The sequence below is a fragment of the Propithecus coquereli genome, unplaced genomic scaffold (assembly GCF_000956105.1).
Source record: "Propithecus coquereli isolate 6110/MARCELLA unplaced genomic scaffold, Pcoq_1.0 Scaffold19, whole genome shotgun sequence".
Lineage (NCBI taxonomy): Eukaryota > Metazoa > Chordata > Mammalia > Primates > Indriidae > Propithecus > Propithecus coquereli.
Genome location: NW_012143856.1, coordinates 1,518,792 through 1,538,868, shown reverse-complemented (window position 1 = coordinate 1,538,868; position 20,077 = coordinate 1,518,792). Strand labels below are relative to the sequence as shown.

General features: G+C 34.5%; 1 protein-coding gene across 2 annotated transcripts in view; it reads left to right on the top strand.

The window, feature by feature from the left end:
- The window catches only part of MLF1 (myeloid leukemia factor 1), a 32,777-nt gene that overhangs the window by 9,467 nt on the left and 3,233 nt on the right, over positions 1 to 20,077 (top strand). The window contains exons 2-6 of one of the 2 annotated variants that reach the window (XM_012642860.1): positions 6,618 to 6,765; positions 12,786 to 12,830; positions 16,388 to 16,471; positions 17,585 to 17,713; positions 19,387 to 19,546. In XM_012642860.1, the coding sequence (XP_012498314.1) occupies positions 6,618 to 6,765; positions 12,786 to 12,830; positions 16,388 to 16,471; positions 17,585 to 17,713; positions 19,387 to 19,546 (566 nt within the window). The remainder of the gene's footprint in view (positions 1 to 6,617; positions 6,766 to 12,785; positions 12,831 to 16,387; positions 16,472 to 17,584; positions 17,714 to 19,386; positions 19,547 to 20,077) is intronic. The other variant, XM_012642861.1, reaches the window with a different exon arrangement.

Sequence of the window (20,077 nt, the reverse complement as noted above, 5' to 3'; positions counted from 1 at the left end):
AATTGAAATATTGAAGAAAAATCAAACAGACCTTCTGGAAATGAAGAATTTATTCAAGGAATTACAAAACACAGTGGAAATCCTCAAGAACAGGATAGATCAAACAGAAAAAAGAATCTCATGGATTGAAGATAACACCATTCAATTAAATAAGTCAATCACAGAGATAGGGCAGAGAAATTAAAAAAAAAAAAAAAGAGCAAAGCCTACAAGAAATGTGGGATTATGTGAAGAGGCCTAAGGTGAGAATCATAGGCATCCCTCATCCCTGAGGGTGAAGAAGAAACTACACAAGGGTTGGATAAGCTATTTGAGGATATAATAGAAGAAAATTTCCCAGGCCTTGCTAAAAATCTAGATATATAGGTACAAGAAGCTCAAAGGACTCCTCAGAGATTCATTGCAAACAGGAAGACACCACGACACACAATCATCAGACTAACCAAAATAAATACCAAAGAGGGCCTACTACGAGCTGTAAGGCAAAAGAAGTAGGTAACCAACAAAGTAAAATACAGTAGACTTCTCAACTGAGACCTTACAAGCAAGAAGAGATGGGGGCCCCATTCTCACTCTTCTTAAACAGAATAATGCCCAGGCTAGAATCTCATACCCTGAAAAACTAAGTTTTGTATATGAAGGAGAAATAAAGACCTTCTCAGACAAGCAAAGACTGAGAGAATTCATCAAGACAGGACCTGCCTTCCAGGAAGGACTCAAAACAGTGTTACACACGAATCCGCATAATAAACACTCACAAATGTAAAATCATCCAAAAGCTAAAGGTCAAAGGCCAGATACCACAGTGGCTCAAGAGAGAAAACAAAGCAACAAAGTTCGACTCAACAAGATGAACAGAAATCTGCCCCACTTATCAATTATTTCAATAAATGTGAATGGCCTGAACTGCCCACTAAAGAGACTAGGCTGATTGAATGGATAAATATACACAAGCCAAGTATCTGCTGCCTTTGGGAAACACATCTAACTGACAAGAATGCATTCAGACTCAAGGTGAAAGGATGGAAAACAATATTTCAGGCAAATGGAAGCCAAAAGAAAGCTGGCAAGGTGGTTCTGATTTCAGGTAATTTAGTCTTCAAATCAACAACAGTAATTAAAGACAAAGTGGGTCACTATATAATGGTAAAGGGTATGATTCAACAAGAATACATAACAATTCCAAATATTTATGCACCTAACTGAGGTGCACCCAGATTCATAAAGCAAATCCTACTTAATCTAAAAAAATTGATAAACAGCAACACCATAATTGCCAGAGACTTCAACACCCCTCTGACAGAATAGGACAAATCCTCCAAACAGAAAATAAACAAAGAAACAACAGACTTAAGCAGAACTGTAGAACAAATGGGCCTGACTGACATTTGCAGAATGTTCTACCCAAAAACCACTAAATATACATTTTTCTCATCATCTCATGGGACATTCTCTAAGATTGATCATATCCTAGGCCACAAAGCATGTCTCAAAAATTTTAAAAAAATAGAAATTATATCATTCATCTTCTCAGACCACAGTGGAATAAAATTAGAAATAAACTCCAGCAGAAAGTCTCATCTCTACACAAAGTCATGGAAACTAAACAACCTTCTGCTGAACGATTATTTCAGTAAGGAGGAAATCAAGATGGAAATCAAAAGATTCTTTGAACTAAATGACACAAAGGAGACACAATTTATCAAAATCTGTGGGACACAGCTAAAGCAGTCCTGAGAGGAAAATGTATATCCATAAATGCCTACATCCAAAAGACAGGAAGATCACAAATCAATAATCTAATGAATTGTCTCAAAGAACTGGAACAGAATGAGCAAACCAACCCCAAACCCAGCAGAAAAGAAATAACAAAGATCAAAGCAGAACTAAATGAAATTGATGACAAACTATATGGAAGATTAATAAAACAAAACGTTGGTTCTTTGAAAAAATAAACAAAATTGACATGCGTCTGGCTAGACTAACAAGAAGCAGAAAAGAAAGAACTCTAATAAGCTCTACCAGGAATGAAAAAGAAATTACAGCTGATGCCATGGAAATACAAAATATCATCTATGAATACTATAAAAACCTCTATACACATAAACTGGAAAATGTGGAGGAAATGGACAAATCCTTAGAAATACACAGCCTCTCTACGCTCAATCAGGAAGAAATGGAATTCCTGAACAGACCAAAATCAAGTACAAAAATTGAAACAGCAATAAAAAACCTTCCTAAAAAGGAAAGTCTTGGACCAGATGGTTTCACACCCGAACTTTACCAGACTTACAAAGAAGAACTTGTGCCTATCCTGCAGAAATTATTGCATAACATCAAGAAGGAAGGAATCCTCTCCAACACATTTTATAAAGCCAACATCACCCTGATACCAAAACCAGGAAAGGATGCAACAAAAAAAGAAAACTACAGACCAATATCTCTTATGAATGTAGATGCAAAAATTCTCAACAAAGTCCTAGCAAACCGAATTCAGGTGCTTATCAAAATAATAATCCACCACAGCCAAGTGGGCTTCATCCCAGAGATGCAGGGATGGTTCAGCATATGAAAATCTATAAATGTAATTCACCACATAAATAGAAGCAAACACAAAGACCATATGATCCTGTCTATAGACGCAGAAAAAGCATTCAACAAAATTCAGCACCCTTTTAGGATAAGAACGCTTAACAAAATAGGCATAGATGGGACTTATCTAAAAATGATACAAGCCATGTATGACAGACCCACAGCCAACATCATAATGAATGGGGAAAAATTAAAAGCATTCCCACTTAGAACTGGAACCAGGCAAGGTTGCCCTTTATCACTACTTCTATTCAACATAGTGCTGGAAGTCCTAGCCAGAGCAATCAGACAAGAGAAGGAAATCTAGGGTGTCCAAATTGGGAAAGAAGAGGTCAAACTATCGCTCTTTGCTGACGATATGATCTTATATCTAGAAAACCCCAAAGATTCTGCCATGAGAATACTGAAATTGATAAACAAATTCCGCAAACTCTCAAGTTACAAAATCAACATACAGAAATCAGTAGCATTCCTATACTCCAACAACAGTCAAACTGAGAACCAAATCAAAGACTCAATACCCTTCACAAAAGCAACAAAGAAAGTAAAATACCTAGGACGAAGACTGCAAAGGCAATCATAGCAACAACAAAAATAAATAAATGGGACCTGATCAAATCAAAAAGCTTCTGCACAACCAAGGAAACTATCATAAGAGCAAACAGACAACCTACAGAATGGGAGAAAATATTCTCATATTACACATCTGATAAAGGACTGATAACTAGAATCTATGTAGAACTCAGGAAAATCAGCAAGAAAAAGTCAAACAACCCTATCAAAAAGTGGGCAAAGGACATGAACAGAAACTTTTCAAAAGAAGATAGACTAATGGCTAACAAACATATGAAAAATGCTCAATATCGCTAATCATCAGGGAAATGCAAATCAAAACCACCATGTGATATCACTTATCCCCAGTGAGAATGACCTTTATTAAAAAGTCCCAAAACAATAAATGTTGATGTGGATGCGGACATATAGGAACACTCATACACTGCTGGTGGGACTACAAAGTCTAGTACAACCTCTATGGAAAGCAATATGGAGATACCTCAAAGAGATACAAGTACAGCTACCATTTGATCCAGCAATCCCATTACTGGGCATCTACCAAAAGAACAAAACACATTCTATAGCAAAGACATCTGCACTAGAATGTTTATAGCAGCACAATTCACAATTGCAAAGACGTGGAAACAATGCAAGTGCCCATCAATACATGAGTAGATTAATAAAATGTGGTCTATGTATACCATGGAGTTCTACTCAGCCACAAAAAAACAATGGTGATCTAGCACCTCTTGTATTCTCCTGGATAGAGCTGGAACCCATTCTACTAAGTGAAGCATCCCAAGAATGGAAAAACAAGCACCACATGTACTCACCATCAAATTGGTATTAACTGATCAACATTTAAGTGCACATGTAGTAGTAACATTCATCAGGTGTCGGGGGGGGTGGGGGAATGGGTATGTTCACACCTAATGGGTGCAGTGCACACCGTCTGGGGGCTGGACACGCTTGAAGTTCTGACTTGGGTGGGGCAAAGGCAATATATGTAACCTAAACATTTTTATCTCTGTAATATGCTGAAATAAAAAAAAAAATAGTTTGACAAGGAAGGAGTAGATAGAAATAAGGTAATAGGAAATACCCAAAGAAAATTTCTAGAACTAATGAAAGGCTGAAATCCTTGGAACCCAGATTGAAAAGGGCAATTTTTAAAATCTACACTTAGACCCATGATAATGTAATTTCAGTACATTAAAAAATATATAAAGAAAAGAATAATAAAGCTTCCAGAGAGTTTAGATTTCTTAGAAAGAATGAGAACCAGATTATCATCAGACCTCTCTTCAGCAACACTAGATGGAGGAAGGTCGTGGAGCAATATCCTCAAAATACTGAGGGTAAATAATGTAGATTTATATGCCCAGGTAAGCCAGTTTAGTTGAGTGTGAAATAAAGAAATGTAAACATAAGATACTCAAGAGTTTACTGTGCTCAAATTACTAGATGTTAGAATCCAGGAAGGAAATAATAAGATGTAAGAGCCAAACCAACCTCAACTTTTCTTGATAGTGAGAGATTGAACTAGAGCACTATCTGCCCTGTTCTTTCAATAGAATAATTGTTCACCCTTTCTCTCCCTTGGAGCTAGCATGGGACAGATAAAAACCCAACTGTACCTGAAGTTTTGAACTCAGATGACTTGCAGAATAATTACTATGTCTGTCATAGAAATAGAGACATAAAGAGGAAAAGCAGGCTAAGCAAAAAGACAGTGTTGGAAATAATGAGGTTTAAAGAGTTATTAGAATATAAATAGGCAAATTATTTGATTGTAGTTTTGTCATTATTTATTCTCCCAGTACTTTAGAAAGTATGCCAATTTCCTGGCCAATAGGAAGTTGAAAATTGACTTCCGACCTCCGAAGTCAGGGCTCTATCCCCACTGCTTGGCACCATGCCTTTTACATAGGTATTCACTAAATAGCTTTTGAATTAAATGAGACTGTTTGCATCAAAACAAGTGGAAATTGAACCAGGGGGCCCTGCTAAATGGTTAAGTAGATTAGTATTTATTCATTTTAGGCCCTTGGAATATCTGCATTAGGGTTACTCGAAATACTCGCTAGAGTACAGATTACTGGGGCCATGCTCCAAATACACTCAGTCAAAGTTCTTGGTGTATGTCTCAAGAATCTTATTTTAGTAAGTGCCTCCAGTGATTTTTGAGCATGTTGAAGTTAAATAATCCTTGGAGGACAGGGAAAAGAATACTGGAAAAAGGATCAAGCCTGGAGAAAGCATGTCCAAGGGGACAGTGCTTTTCAATGTTTAATGTCATTCACATTTAGGAGATAATTTGCACATGAAGCCTGAGGTACAAGACAGAAAGACTGATGGAGCTGTAGTTAACTAGCTCCAGGATCTTTCGCATCCCCAAAGCTGAGAGTATTAACTTTCTGAGACACCAGCAACATATCTGTGATACTGAAAAGCTCTGTAAAGGGTATGAAGGAAAAGGAACTATCAAATAAGAATTAAGGAGAAGTTTATTAATCAAAGTTCATAACAGTGCATTGCCATCAAAGTTAAAGATGTTTCATGCTGCTGAAATTTGAGAAGGAAGAGAAATGACCTTTGGGTTTCAGTAGTTGGAAGGTCCATGGAATCTTTGTTGTTTTGATGCACAGGTGAAGGGAAAGAAAAAGGCATCTTCACCTCTCTCTGACTCTTCACCTCCTTCTTCCAGATTGAAAGGTTCTTGGATTAAATTGAGTCATCCTGCTCAAAGTGGCCTCTACTTGTAGCAATATTTTTCAGGTTCCTTTCTTTGCCATTTCCCTTAGCTTAAGGTACCTGAGATGTGTTACCTTGTGTTTACTATTGTTGTACAGTATGGGGTAAATAAAGGTGTATGTTTATTATTAAACGTAAGTGAATTATAGTGGATAGCAAATAAAAGAACAGGTTTTCATAAATTGTATTTATAAACAGACTTGTTGACTTAAGATGGGGTTACGTCCCGATAAACTCATTTTAAATTGAAAATACTGTACGTCAAAATGCATTTAATACACCAAACCTGCTGAACATCGTAGCTTACCCTTGCATATCTTAAATGTGCTCAGAACACATACATTAGCCTACAGTTGGGAAAAATCATGTAACACAAAGCCTATTTTATAATAAAGTATTGAATATCTCATGAAATTTATTGAATACTGTACTGAAAGTGAAAAACAGAATGGTTGTATGAGTATTCAAAGTACAGTTTCTACTGAATGCATATTGCTTTCATACCGTCATAAAGCAGAAAAATCTCAAGTTGAACCATCATAAATTGGGGACCATCTGATAATGGGTCTTATGAGATAATTCTCTTCTCTGAAACTCTTCTTTAGTCTCTTAACAACCATATTAACCCCAAATCATTCTGTGTAGTATTTAGTTGCCTACTTACTATTTAAAGTCCAACACTTAATCTTACATGATTATATATGTATTTTCAACAGTGATTCTTTTCTTGCACACCGAGAAAGTATGCAACAGATGATGAGAAGTTTTTCTGAACCTTTCGGAAGAGACTTGCTCAGTATCTCTGATGGTAGAGGGAGAGCTCGTAATCATACAAGACATAATGATGATGAAGATTCCTTGACTGTAAGTTCATTTTTAAAAAAACAATTAGTGAGAAAGTCCTGTAGGAATTTGAAGAAAATGATTATAGAAGTATATATTTATGATGATAGGATATCACTATGCTTGTATTATAGATATAACTGTTATATAAAAGGGGGGAACTATTGGAAAGCTGAATCCTTGACAATGAATTGTTAGCCATATAGAATTCCACTGTGTGCTACCAAAACATTCAGAACCATATTATAAGCCAAACTTAAACCGTTATTTTTCATATAGGTAGATAGATAGATAGATATAGATAGATATATCACCTTATAACTTCTTCCTTGTCTTAAATTAGGTTAGGCAAGGAAATGACCATCCTGTACCATATGCTTTTTTAAATACTTTAAAATAGTATCAGAAGCTACAGTTTAATGGATTATGTTTATTGGACCAGGAAACAATAATCTTTTGCATGGTTACCTTGGATCTTCAAAGCTTATATTAACTTTTAATTGTATCTCAAAAGCCTTGCACAACTGCAGGCTATTTTCATAAGTCTTGTCTGAGAGCAAAGCTGGGAGGTTACAACTCAAACATACTCAACTCAAAAAAAAAAAAAAAAACCCAGGATGTTTATATATCTTAACCATTTTCCTTTTTGCCTCTTTTATTTATTTCTGTTGCTTTGTCGGCCTCAGGAATGGCAATTCTAAGATAACAAATCTGCAGGAGTTTCTATAAAAGTGAATCTCTACAACCAAAACGTAGATATTTGGAACTCAGTAAACACTGAATTGGTCAATTGAGGAACTTCCAGAATCTTCCAGAAAAAATTTTTATATTTTCTGTTTGAGTAAGCTTAAATAGAGCAAAATATTTCAGATAGTCCTAAGGAGTTTGATGAATAAAATTACATTTCCATTTAAAGTGAAAGTAATCTTCACATTCTTTTTCATACATATTATTCCCAAGCAGCATATTGACATCCCAATTATTTTTCTTTTAATTAGTGAATAGTGATATCATTATATATATTATATATAATATATATATATTTTACTTTTAGTACTTATCAGTTTCCATAAAAGTTTAAAATTAATATCAGAGGAAAAATGTCAAAGAGGGCAAAAAAAAATCACTTGTGATATTCTAAAATTGTATCTTTTATGTAAGCATTAAAATATTTTGTATATTTGCTGTAACTACAGCAAGGACAGAGTAGGGCTACATATAGCTCTTTGTATTTATGTGCATAAATGGTCCATTCATAGTTTTTATGGAAGAAGCAAGAAGTGACAATTTTATTCCCTCTTGTAAGCATAGAAAGGAGACCTGTTTATAATTCAGCTGAAAATTTCTTATTGAAGATGTCTATACACATCAGCTATAACTCTGCTAGTCATCCATTGGAAGCAGAAATAAATGTTTCTTGTATTTAAAACACTGAATGTTTGACAGGAGCAGGAATGGGAGATATATAACTAAAAATATAAATTTCTGTGAAACTGTAGTTTGTAAGATTCATAAGAACTATTTGCACTTCAGCATGCTTCATATTATATTTGTCTTGCCAAAGTGCCTTTAAAGTAAGTGTTAGGGGAAAAGAAGAAAATATACAGCTCAAGTAACATGGTTGCATAAATGTGATGATTAAATCAGAAAAGCCAAGTAGGAAAACAATTCCAAATATAAAGGAAGGCCAAGACCAACATTTGAATGAAAAACTAAAATAATTGCAACCTTGTTGTCATAGTCAGGCTGCTGTAACAAAATACCTTGGACTGGGTAGTTTATGAACAACAGAAATTTATTTATCACATTTCTGGAGGCTAGGAAGTCTAAGATTAATGTGCTGGCAGATTCACCGTCTGGTGAGATCTTGCTTTCCGCTTCATAGAGGGTATCTTCTTGCTGTATCCTTACATGATGAAAGGGGCAAATAAGCTCCCTCAGGCTTTATTTATAAGCCACTAATCTTATGATTGAGGGCCGAACCCTCATGACCTAATCATCTCCTAAAAGCCCCACCTATTAATACTACAGATACTCCTGAACTTATGATGGGGTTACATCCCAATAAATCTATCACAAGTTAAAAATAACTTTCCTCAAAAATACATTTAATACACCTAACCTACCAAACATCATAGCTTAGTCTACCCTACCTTAAACATGCTCAGAACACATACATTAGCCTATAGTTGGGCAAAATCATCTATAACACAAATCCTATTTTATAATAAAGTGATGAATATCTCATGTAATTTATTGAATACTGTACTGAAAGTGAAAAACAAAATGGTCGTATGAGTACTCAAAGTGTGGTTTCTATTGAATGTGTATCACTTTGATACGATGGTAAAGTCAAAAAAAAGTTGGGGACTGTTTATATTACATTTTATTATATTACTGTTTATATTACATTTGGGATTAGGCTTCAACATATGAATGTGGGGGAATGGACACTTGTATTTAGACGATAGTGCTTGTCTAATTTATAGTGGCAGAAATTAGCCTTTGTCTATGATTATTAATCATTTATTAGCATAGTATAAAGTCTATAGGCTAGCGTCCAATAAAACTTTCTAGAAAGCAGAAACGTTCTGAATGTGCACTGTCCAGTAGTCACTAGGCACGTGTCTACTGAGCACTTGAAAGGTGCCTAATGCTACTAAAACTACATTTTAAATTTTATTTAATTTTAATTATTTTAAATTTAATTTTAGATGCCACATGTGGCTAGTGACTACTTTAATGGACAGCATGATGATAGACATTCAAATAGATTCCAAATCAGTTAGCTTTTTCTTAAACAATGGTAAGTAAAGAGCGCTAATCATCTATGTGGGAACCTCTCATCTTATTTCTCATTTCATAATCATCTCTTTAAACATTTTTTCCAAGAAAAACTGCAATATTCATCTACCTATTAAAAGTAAATGGTAATTTAGACAAATGCATTTCATAAAATATAAGTCTCATGGCTTTTTACATGGTAATATTGCTTGATAATATTTACTTGCATCTAAAATCAAGTAGTATACATTTTCCTTTATTACATTGTATCAATTATCTTAGAAAGCTAACACCAATACATTTTTTTTCGTGTTCAAACTATGAAAATCTTTTGCTAACTAAGAGCATTGAGCATTGTTCTAGGGCAGTTGAAGGGCAGTAGTAATTTTTTAAATACAGGAATTTCATCCTGTTACACTGGGTTTTCAAAAGAACATTCAGCCTTTTAGCCAAAACTCATTTTTTTACCTGTATATTTGTAATTCATACTAGGGAGATAAGGCTCTCCTTTTCCCTAGGGTGTGATATATTTGACAAGTTTGTTTTTAAATATGAAGGACTTACATAATAGCAAAAATAAATTAAATAAAAAAAAAAAACAAAAAAGCAACAACAACAAAAATTTGTATCCCAGCTTGACTTTTCTAACAGTGTTTTATAACAAGAAGTGAATGTGGAACAAAAATTAGAAATTGATTGCAGAAAATGGAAAAGACTGCTTTCTGTGCTAAGTTTGAAAAGAGCAGAATGAAGAAGATAATAGGCTTTTGAGCATGATAAGTTTGAGTTTATCTGAATTTTTAATAAAAATTCATATAAAACTTTATTTTTACAAAGTAATGTTTTAAAATGAGTGTTTTGATTGATCAGTGAGCTATTATGCTTATGTTTTTAAGCATAGTAGATGAAAATTCGTATTTCATATAGATACCTTGGTAATTTTTTATTTTTGGTCAATTTCTGGATAGTTGTCATCTTTATCAGCCATATTATAAGGGAAAACAGAGACTCATACTAGAAATAGAAACATCAACTGCACCATTTCCTTGTGTGTATATTATTAGCATTTTTATTCCATGATTTCTTTATAGGGATATTTTTAATAGAAGCTAGTTGTTCATTTTGTAAGGATTAGTTTTGTTTAAAACTAGATTATTTAATCTGTAAATTTATTTAACTAGGTACCTTTTAACTCAAGCTATGACATTAAGACTGAGTGATGGTGCCAGAGTCAATCAAAAATCTGTTTTTTCTTTAAGTAAAAAGAAATAGAGATGCCATTGGTGCATCTAAAACACTTTGGAGACTACTAGATATATATTATAAGTATATATCATCTGATATCATTTATTATAAAATTTAATAGAGATACAGTTTTTTCTATTTTTCAACATAACTTACACAGGGAGGATCACTGAACTTATACTGATAAATTATTTATATTATGTATGTTGTTATAATACAATATCATCTATTATGATAAAACTTTATCACTGAATGGTAAAACTTTATACCTTTTACTCAGAAATTCAAAATTTATCTTCAACATTTAAAACTTCCAAGTAGTTGAAAGTTTTTAGTTTGTATATACCTAAAAATTTGTTTTTCTTCATCTGTACCTGTTGAAGAATACAATTTGTGAACTATTAATTTTGATTTGTTCATCTATTATACTTAACATTGTTTTGCCTATCAAAGACACTAAATATTTTTAAATCTATGTGATCATTTCTGAAGTCTATATTAATTTCTTATTCCATAAACTGGTCCTTAGGAGGTATTAAATTTTTTCCCAATATCTCTACTGATCTTTTGGAATTTTATTAATGTATATAAAATTTTTATTTTTAATCAGTTACAGGCAAAATTAACTGTTCTTTAAAAAATATGGAATTGATCAGGCTCAGTGGCTCACATTTAGAATCCCAGCACTTTGGGAGGCCAAGGCAGAAGCATCACCTGTGGCCAGGAGTTTGGGACCACCCTCAGCAACATAGTGAGATCCTGTCTCTACAAAAAATAAAAAAAATTAACTGGGCACGGTGGCATGCTCCTGTAGTCCTAGCTACTCAGGAGACTGAGACAAGAGGATCGCTTCAGCCCAGGAGTTCAAGCCTGTAGTCAGTGAGCTGTCATTGTACCACCGCACTCCGGCCTGGGCAATAGAACAAGACTTTGTCTCTAAAAAAAATTTTTAGGCCGGGCGCGGTGGCTCACGCCTATAATCCTAGCTCTCTGGGAGGCCGAGGCGGGTGGATTGTTTGAGCTCAGGAGTTCGAAACCAGCCTGAGCAAGAGCGAGACCCCATCTCTACTAAAATTAGAAAGAAATTAATTGGACAACTAAAAATATATAGAAAAAATTAGCTGGGCATGGTGGCGCATGCCAGTAGTCCCAGCTACTCGGGAGGCTGAGGCAGGAGGATTGCTTGAGCCCAGGAGTTTGAGGTTGCTGTGAGCTAGGATGATGCCACGGCACTCTAGCCCGGGCAACACAGTGAGACTCTGTCTCAAAAAAAAAAAAAAAAATTTTAAAAAAAGGAATAGTTGAGCAAAGGAAAGATAATTTATTCATTGTAGCTTACGTTTTAATTAATTTTGGCATGGATTTGCATTTCCTTTGAGAAATGTTTATCTTACTCCATAGCAAATATTTTTCCTTTCAGCTGCCTTTAATAAATACTAGAGTAGTCATATTTTCAAGTCATACATGGCCTTCCTATTTGCTGCCAGGCTCCTATCAGGCCCTACAATGAATAATAATCATATAACTTAAAATATATATGTTGAATTCTTTTTTTTTTTTTTGAGACAGAGTCTCACTCTGTTGCCCGGGCTAGAGTGCCATGGCATCAGCCTAGCTCACAGCAACCTCAAACTCCTGGGCTCAAACGATCCTCCTGCCTCAGCCTCCCGAGAAGCTGGGACTACAGGCATGTGCCACTATGTCCGGCTAATTTTTTATATATATATTTTTAGTTGTCCAGCTAATTTCTTTCTATCTTAAGTAGAGACAGGGTCTCGCTCTTGCTCAGGCTGTTCTCAAACTCCTGAGCGCAAACGATCTGCCAGCCTTGGCCTCCCAGAGTGCTAGGATTACAGGTGTGAGCCACCACGCCCGGCCTGTTGAATTCTTTTTGATTAAAAGGTTTTGTAATTTTGGTAGCTCTGAGCTATGTGGTTATGCAGTACATTTCTTTCTTTTTCAGGGATTAGTATATAATAAATATTAAAATTAATTGGATATTATTTTTCTAGGCAACGAGTTATTCTCTTGTGCCTTTTGGCAGTTTTGGTGGTATGGTTCGTATCATGAGATACAAACAATTTTTGCAATATTTTCTAACAAATATTTATTTTTCATTAACTCAAGCAGACTGAATTGGCATCTAGTCTCACTAACTTTCATAATGGCTTTTTAGTATTTGTACTGAAAACCTCTGTTTTATGTATTAAGTTTATCTCAGAATGTTTTAGCATGTGTTTTCTAAAGTAAGTCATGTCAACACATATAAAATCATTCTTGAAAAATAAAAAGTAGATTTTAATAGATGAATATTTTCTTGATTTACAAAAGGGGTCATCATAGTTGTGTTTGAAAGTTGGAGACTTCCACATGCTTATGATGACTTTCTTAAAGGTAAAACAGTACAAAACTATAGGTAGATAAGCACAACATTTGGGAAAGCTCAGCTTGGCTGCTTTCTCTTTGTTGCCAATTTGTCCATGCTGCTTTTCCTTGCTCATACACTTGAATGCCTACTCTGCAACCTGCATTTCTCCCACCCCTATTTCTTTGGACTTTGGTGCTGTGTCTGTGATGCTAGTTTCTAACACACCAAAAGCATTCTGAGAAGTAGCAGAGAATACCATGAATCTGGAACATTTGTATTTATAGTCTCATAAAGAGATTTTTTTTAAATTCTTTTTTGCTACGTTTGAACCATTCATTGCCCTGAATTTTGTCATACAGGTATAATATTTATCCCTACTGACCAGAATGTTTAGTGGGACAAATGATCAAAAAAAGAAAAAAAGCAATTATAACACAGAGTTGTCAGTAAAATGAGCAGGAAGTTCCACATGCTGTGGGAGCAAAGATAGAAAAAAAGCACTTAATCCAGACCTTTTGAGCTGCGGTGGGGTGGGGGTGAATCAGAGAAGACTTCATGAACCTTAAGGATGAGTAGAAGTTAGCCAGAAAAATCAGGAAGAGGAAAGGAAGAGTATTCAACACAGAGGAAACAGCATGTGCAAGGACCTGGCATCTAGGGAGCTAAAAGATGTTTAGAATGTTTAGGGGATGAGTTGAACAGTAGATATAAATGAGGATAAGGTGTAACCAGAGACTTTTAGGCCTTAGTAAGAGCAGGGGAAGCAGTTGATGGACTTTCATCAAAAGGTAATGAGTCAAATTCTCATTTTTAAAAGATCATTATTGCCTGCAGGGGAGAGAAAGATTAGAAGGGACCACCATGGAAGCAGGGAGGCCAGGAGGCTGTTGAAGCATTCCGAGTAAAGTATTAGTGATGGCCTCTACTTGGTAATGGCTGTGGTAATAAAGAAATTACTTCATTTGAGAAAGAGTTAAAGATATGACTGGATAGAACTCAGTGATTGATATGGTTGAAGGAGCAGTAGAGAGGGAGAAGGGAAGTATCCCACCAATTTTTTGGCATGAGGAATTAGGTAGATGGAGATGCCACTGAGCTAAGGCATTGAGTCAGTACAGATACAAGAGTGGGAGTGGTCAAAACTATCATTTTGAGTGTTTTGCATTTGAGGCTTCTCTGGGTTGTACAGGTGGATTTGTCTTGTAAACAGTTTGTATATATGAATTTGAGCTGAGCTAGAGATAATTTGTTCATTCATTCAGCAAATAAAGCACTCCTAGGTGCCAGGAATTATTTTCTAAGTATTGAGGATATAGTAGTAAGTAAGACAGAGAAGTTAGCCCTGCCCCCACAGAGATTATTTTTATGAAGTGGGAAGACAGACAATGAACAACAAAATAATTTCACATAGTCGTAGTACTCTGAAGAAGATGAAGCAGGGTAATGATATAGAGGCAAGTGGGAGGCAGTGATTACACAGATGACCAGCAACAGCTTTTTTCAGGAGGTGACTCCTGAATGATGAGAAGGAACTAACTATGCTAAAAGTCAGGAGGAAACATTGAAGGCAGAGAGAGGAGCATGTGTACAAAATTCCTGAAGTCCTTAGAGGCCTACTGGAGTGTCTCAGCTCCAATTTGTACCCATACTTTTTCTCACTTCAGTGTGTTGGGTCACCCCAGAACAAGTACAGATATATCTTTTGATGGTTGATTTGACAGTGATTTGAGAAAAGGGCAGAATATACCCAAATGTCTGATCTTTTACTCCCTCTCCTTTTCTCTTTCTTTCAGCTAACCTTTCCATCTCTCATGAATTATGTCTGATACAGGCCCTGATTCTCAGCCTAGTGCTGAAACAAAATATTCGGAATATTTTTAGAATTGTCTTTGAATCTCTGAAATGCGGGTTAATTCTACTTCAGTCCTTTTTGTACCCAAAGATATATTTGGTATGTCCTAAATGTGCCTTTGCTGTTCCCTACAATATTAAGTACAGATTCTAAAGAGGAATTTGGTTTCCCTTTCCCATCTATTTCCCATTATTACTGTCAGTAAAAACCCACTAAAAGGCAGAGACACAAGCAAGCCTTTGATAATTCCTTGTTTAGAGCCAGGTTGGCACATGGTGGAGCAGTCTCCAGGAGGACCGAAATACCAGCACTGAACCACAGTACCTTGGGATTCAGAACTCCTCTTCAGAGCAGAGGAATTTCTTGAATCAAGCAACTCCCTTTGTGTTAGGCACAAAGTAGTAGGCAACTCATTAGGTGACACACTAGAATATGTGCTCTACTTTTATTTTCTGGTGAGTGTTCCGGTGATAAAACCTAAAATTAATAGCAGGTTTTTCTAGACCAAGGTTTCTGAACCTCGGCACTACTAACCTTTTGGGCAGGATAATTCTTTGTTTTAGGGGGCTGTCCTATGCATTATAGGATGTTTAGTAGTATCCCTGGCCTCCACCCACTACATGCTAGTCATACACCCTCTTCATTTGTGACAACCCAAAATGACGTTTTTGCCAAATGTCCCCTGAGGATCAGAAACAATCTTGGTTGAGACATCATTGTTCTAGAGAAATTCTTAACTGTTCTTCTGAAGAAGCATACCTCATGTTTAAGGGTATGGCCTACTGTTCCTTCAGTAGGCAGCAAATCAAAGGCCTGTTTTTAAAGTGGATTGACCTCTATCACCTGGACCCTACTGATGAGAGGAGGGAGGGTTGGCTATCTGAGGGGCAACTTCTGTCAGCCATGTGATATTGGTGGAGGTGACACTGGCATCTTGTTCCCAAATTTTATTTATTTGCATGGTGGGGTATTGAGATGCAAGAAGGAAAAATTTGAAGACTGTCCTATGCTAGAGCTGTTCCAGTCCATAATATATCACTCAGTATTTAATATTAACCAAATTATGTTTTGAAAAAGCTGATGAATGATATATGTGTAATTATATGTACATGCATGTATATGTGTATATATACACCAGTGTATATATGTATTTGTAATGTTACAATTTCCTAATCATTTCTATGTTGGCTATTTGGGATTTTGCATATGCTTCAATTTTCTCTTTAACAAATCGCTTTCATTGTATGGTCCTTAAATTATCTTTGCCTGGTTGATTACTATATGAGATCTTACTAAATGAATTGAAAAAAAATTTTTCAGCTGTTTTGGGAAGATTTATTTGCTTCTTTTGTGTTGTACTTGTAGTTAATAACATACTTCCTAATATCCTGTAGCGTACAGATGTCAACCCTTTTCAGGCAATGGATCGAATGATGTTAAATATGAGAAACAGTATGCAGGAATTACAAAGAAACTTTGTAAGTACTAAAAATAAAGTGTTGAGAACATTGTTTTCAGTTATTGGTACACTCTATCTTATAGTGACTTTCAAACATTTTTAAACTACAGTTCACAGTGGTTATAAAATATATCTTACATGATTAACCCAATAAGCAATACTTGCATACTTTTTAAATATGTCTGAAACAAAAGTTTTGTTAAAAAATGATCATACTATTTACAGTGTGTGCTGATATTTTCTATTTTATTTCATGTTTTAAAAATCCTGGTTACAACCCACTAAATTGATTTTATAACCTATAAGTTTGAAAAAATATCATTAGTTAACTTTCAAATTTACAAAAAATTTAACCTCAAAAACATTTGTTCTACTGAAAGTCACTATTGTAAATGAGCATTTTATGTGAATTTGAATATTTTTATTATTTATAACCTGTCTGCTTAAAAGGACTCGTAGTATCTAAGAAATTAAGTTTTTACTGTTAAAAAAAACTCTGAAAACACATTTCAGAAATGATGTTTAGATACTGAATTAGATCCATACAGTCCAAATACAAACTAGTACTAAAGTAACATTGTTCCTTTTCTACTCATAATGTTAACATCAAAAATAAATCACTTGATTCTATCTGAAGAAGACCTATATCATTCTTATCAACCAATTTGGATTCTGTGATCATTTCAGAATGCCCAAATCCATCTAGGGCATTACTGATTTTAGTAATGTAGCAATCTGGTACAAGAGGTGTGAAACTTCTTGGTGTATGTTTAATTGGCTCTACATTGGCAATATTGCACACAAGAGTCAACCACTAACTATAGAAGTATCACAGGTTTCATGGTCTAGCACCTTTATTGAAATCTAAGCTACAAGAATCCAAAGACTTAAGGATCTCTGACTGAATCACTTATTAGTCTTTACAATGAGAGTGGGAATTAGTACCTGGAATAGAATGATCTCAATAGAATGAAGTTAGGACCTTGCTGGAGGTGCCATTTGGATACACCACATTGGTAGTATGGTATCCTCAGTAGAACTTATAACTAGTGTTGTTACTTGCTTAAACTCTCTACCCATAATTCTTTGTATATGACTAGACTCTGAGTTTACAATTTCTGTTTACCTCTAGGGTCACCTTTCAGTGGATCCAAATGGACATTCATTTTGTTCTTCCTCAGTTATGACTTATTCCAAAGTGGGAAATGAACCACCAAAGGTTTTCCAGGCCTCAACTCAAACCCGTAGAGCTCCAGGAGGAGTAAGTATTTTCTAAGCATTCTTAGAGCTTTATAAAATGTCGACAAGACAGACTGTATATATAAAATTTTAATTATTAAAATTTGATCTGGTACAGGGTGGCAGGAGGGAGAACTGGGAGGCATGGGTTTGGGGCAGGTAAGGCAGTGCTCACTGTGAAAACCATTAAAGCTCAATTCTATTTATTTAGTTTATGGCAATTTTTTTGCCCTCCCATGAGGATGCCTTTTTTCATGTAAATATCTATTGATTTTTATTACCTTTACATGTTGACAAGGTAAATAAACACTAAAAGAAGCCTTTGTCTACTTTTAAGTTTGTCTGAAGTAAATTAATTTTTTAATTCATGAAATGTTTCAAATATACAGAAAGGATATATAGAATAATATAATGAATACCCACATTCCTGCCACCCAGTTTAGTCATATTAATAACATTTTTCTCTGTAGGCTTCAGGTTGTCTCTTTTTCTTGTTTTCTTTTTAAGCAAAAAATGCCTGGATGCAGTTAAAGCTTCCAGGGCACTCCTCCGAGGTCCCTCTTGTATTCCCTCCCTAGAGATAATCATTTTACCATATCTAGAGTTTATCATTTTTCTGCATGTTTTTACAATTTTATTACTGTTAATAATATGCATCATAAAAATATAATGGATTATTTTGCAGGTTTCTAAACTTTATACAAATGGTATCATATTGCATGTGTCCTCTGCAGTTTGCCTTTACTCAGTAATATGCTTCTGAGATTTACTCAAGTTGATGTGTGTGGCCCTAGTTTATTTAACTTTTATGTATAGTATCCAAAAAATATGAATATACCATGATTTTTTATTCATATTCTATTGATAGATATGTAGGTGTATCTAATTTTCTCACTAAAGTCACCCTCATACATGTCTCCTTGTGCAAAGGATGTAGGATGGTATTGCTGGGTTGAAGGATATGTGTGCATTCATCTTTACCTAGAAATTAGCAAGTTACTATCCCATAGTGCGTGAAACTGTTCACTTCCACAAACTGTGGTATGAGAGTTTCTGTTTCTCTATTCCTTGTTAGTAAATTTTTTGGTTTACCAGTCTAATGAGTGTGAAGTAGTTCATTTTTTAGTTCTACATATAAAGATACACTTTTTAATGATGCTTTTGCCACAATTCTGTTAATGTCATCTCAGACATTTTAATTTTAACTTGCTAAAAGTGACAAAGTCTTACATGTAAACAGAATATAATTATAGATTTCCCACAGCAAATATTGTTTCTAGTCTTTGGTTATCATACATATCCTAATGATACTTCCATAGAGTTGATAAGTAGGACCTATGAGATTCTAGCCCATCAGCATGACTGATGAATAATTAGTTGTCCTTATTTGTAGATAGTCCATTTTATATAATTTTTATTCTTTGTTTTAATATTTGATTACAATTTGGAAAAAGGTTAGATTGTATTGGTTCTATTTGCCATAGACATTTTCATTTTAGACAACTCAGGAAATATCAAAGACTTACTACAATAATTTTACTGCAAGTTGATAGTAGAACTGAGTACACATTATCTTCAGCACAATAGATCTAAGAATTTACCTCAATAGGTAAATAGGCCCTGAGGAATTTAGAATTATATCCATTCTATGTATATTTAAATAATAACTATTTTTTATTTTCTTTATTTTTATAGATAAAGGAAACCAGGAAAGCAATGAGAGATTCTGACAGTGGACTAGAAAAAATGGCCGTTGGTCATCATATCCATGACCGAGCTCATGTCATTAAAAAGTCAAAGAACAACAAAACTGGAGATGAAGAGGTCAATCAAGAGTTTGTCAATATGAATGAAAGTAAGTTATCACAAAAAATAGTGCTAAAATGAAGCTATACTTAAAGAACTTGATTAATATTTTTTGTAGAAACATGTCATAAGATGTAGTTTCTGAATAATATGTGTAGGAAATACCTTGTCAAAGTAATAAAATTGTGGTTTCATCATTTCATAGTAGATCTGTTTTTACAATGATTTTTGGCATTGTGCAATATCATTTATTTTTATTGTTTTATACTTGGAAAATGGAATCTTTTGAGTTGTTATTTAGTAATGCTGTCAATAGGCAAAATGAGTTTTAAAATATTTTTTCTGATAAGGAAGTACATTTGAAAAATATGCAGATGAAAATAAAAATCATCCATAATCTAACCCAAAATAACTACTATTAGTGTTTTAGTGTATTTCTTCCTAGTAGTTTTATGTATATATTATTAATAACATACATACTTCTTTAAAATTAATATTTTACTATCTATGTAGTTTATATTGTGCTTATTTTAATTCACCATTATAAGGTGTGAAACTTCTTGGTGTATGTTTAATTGGC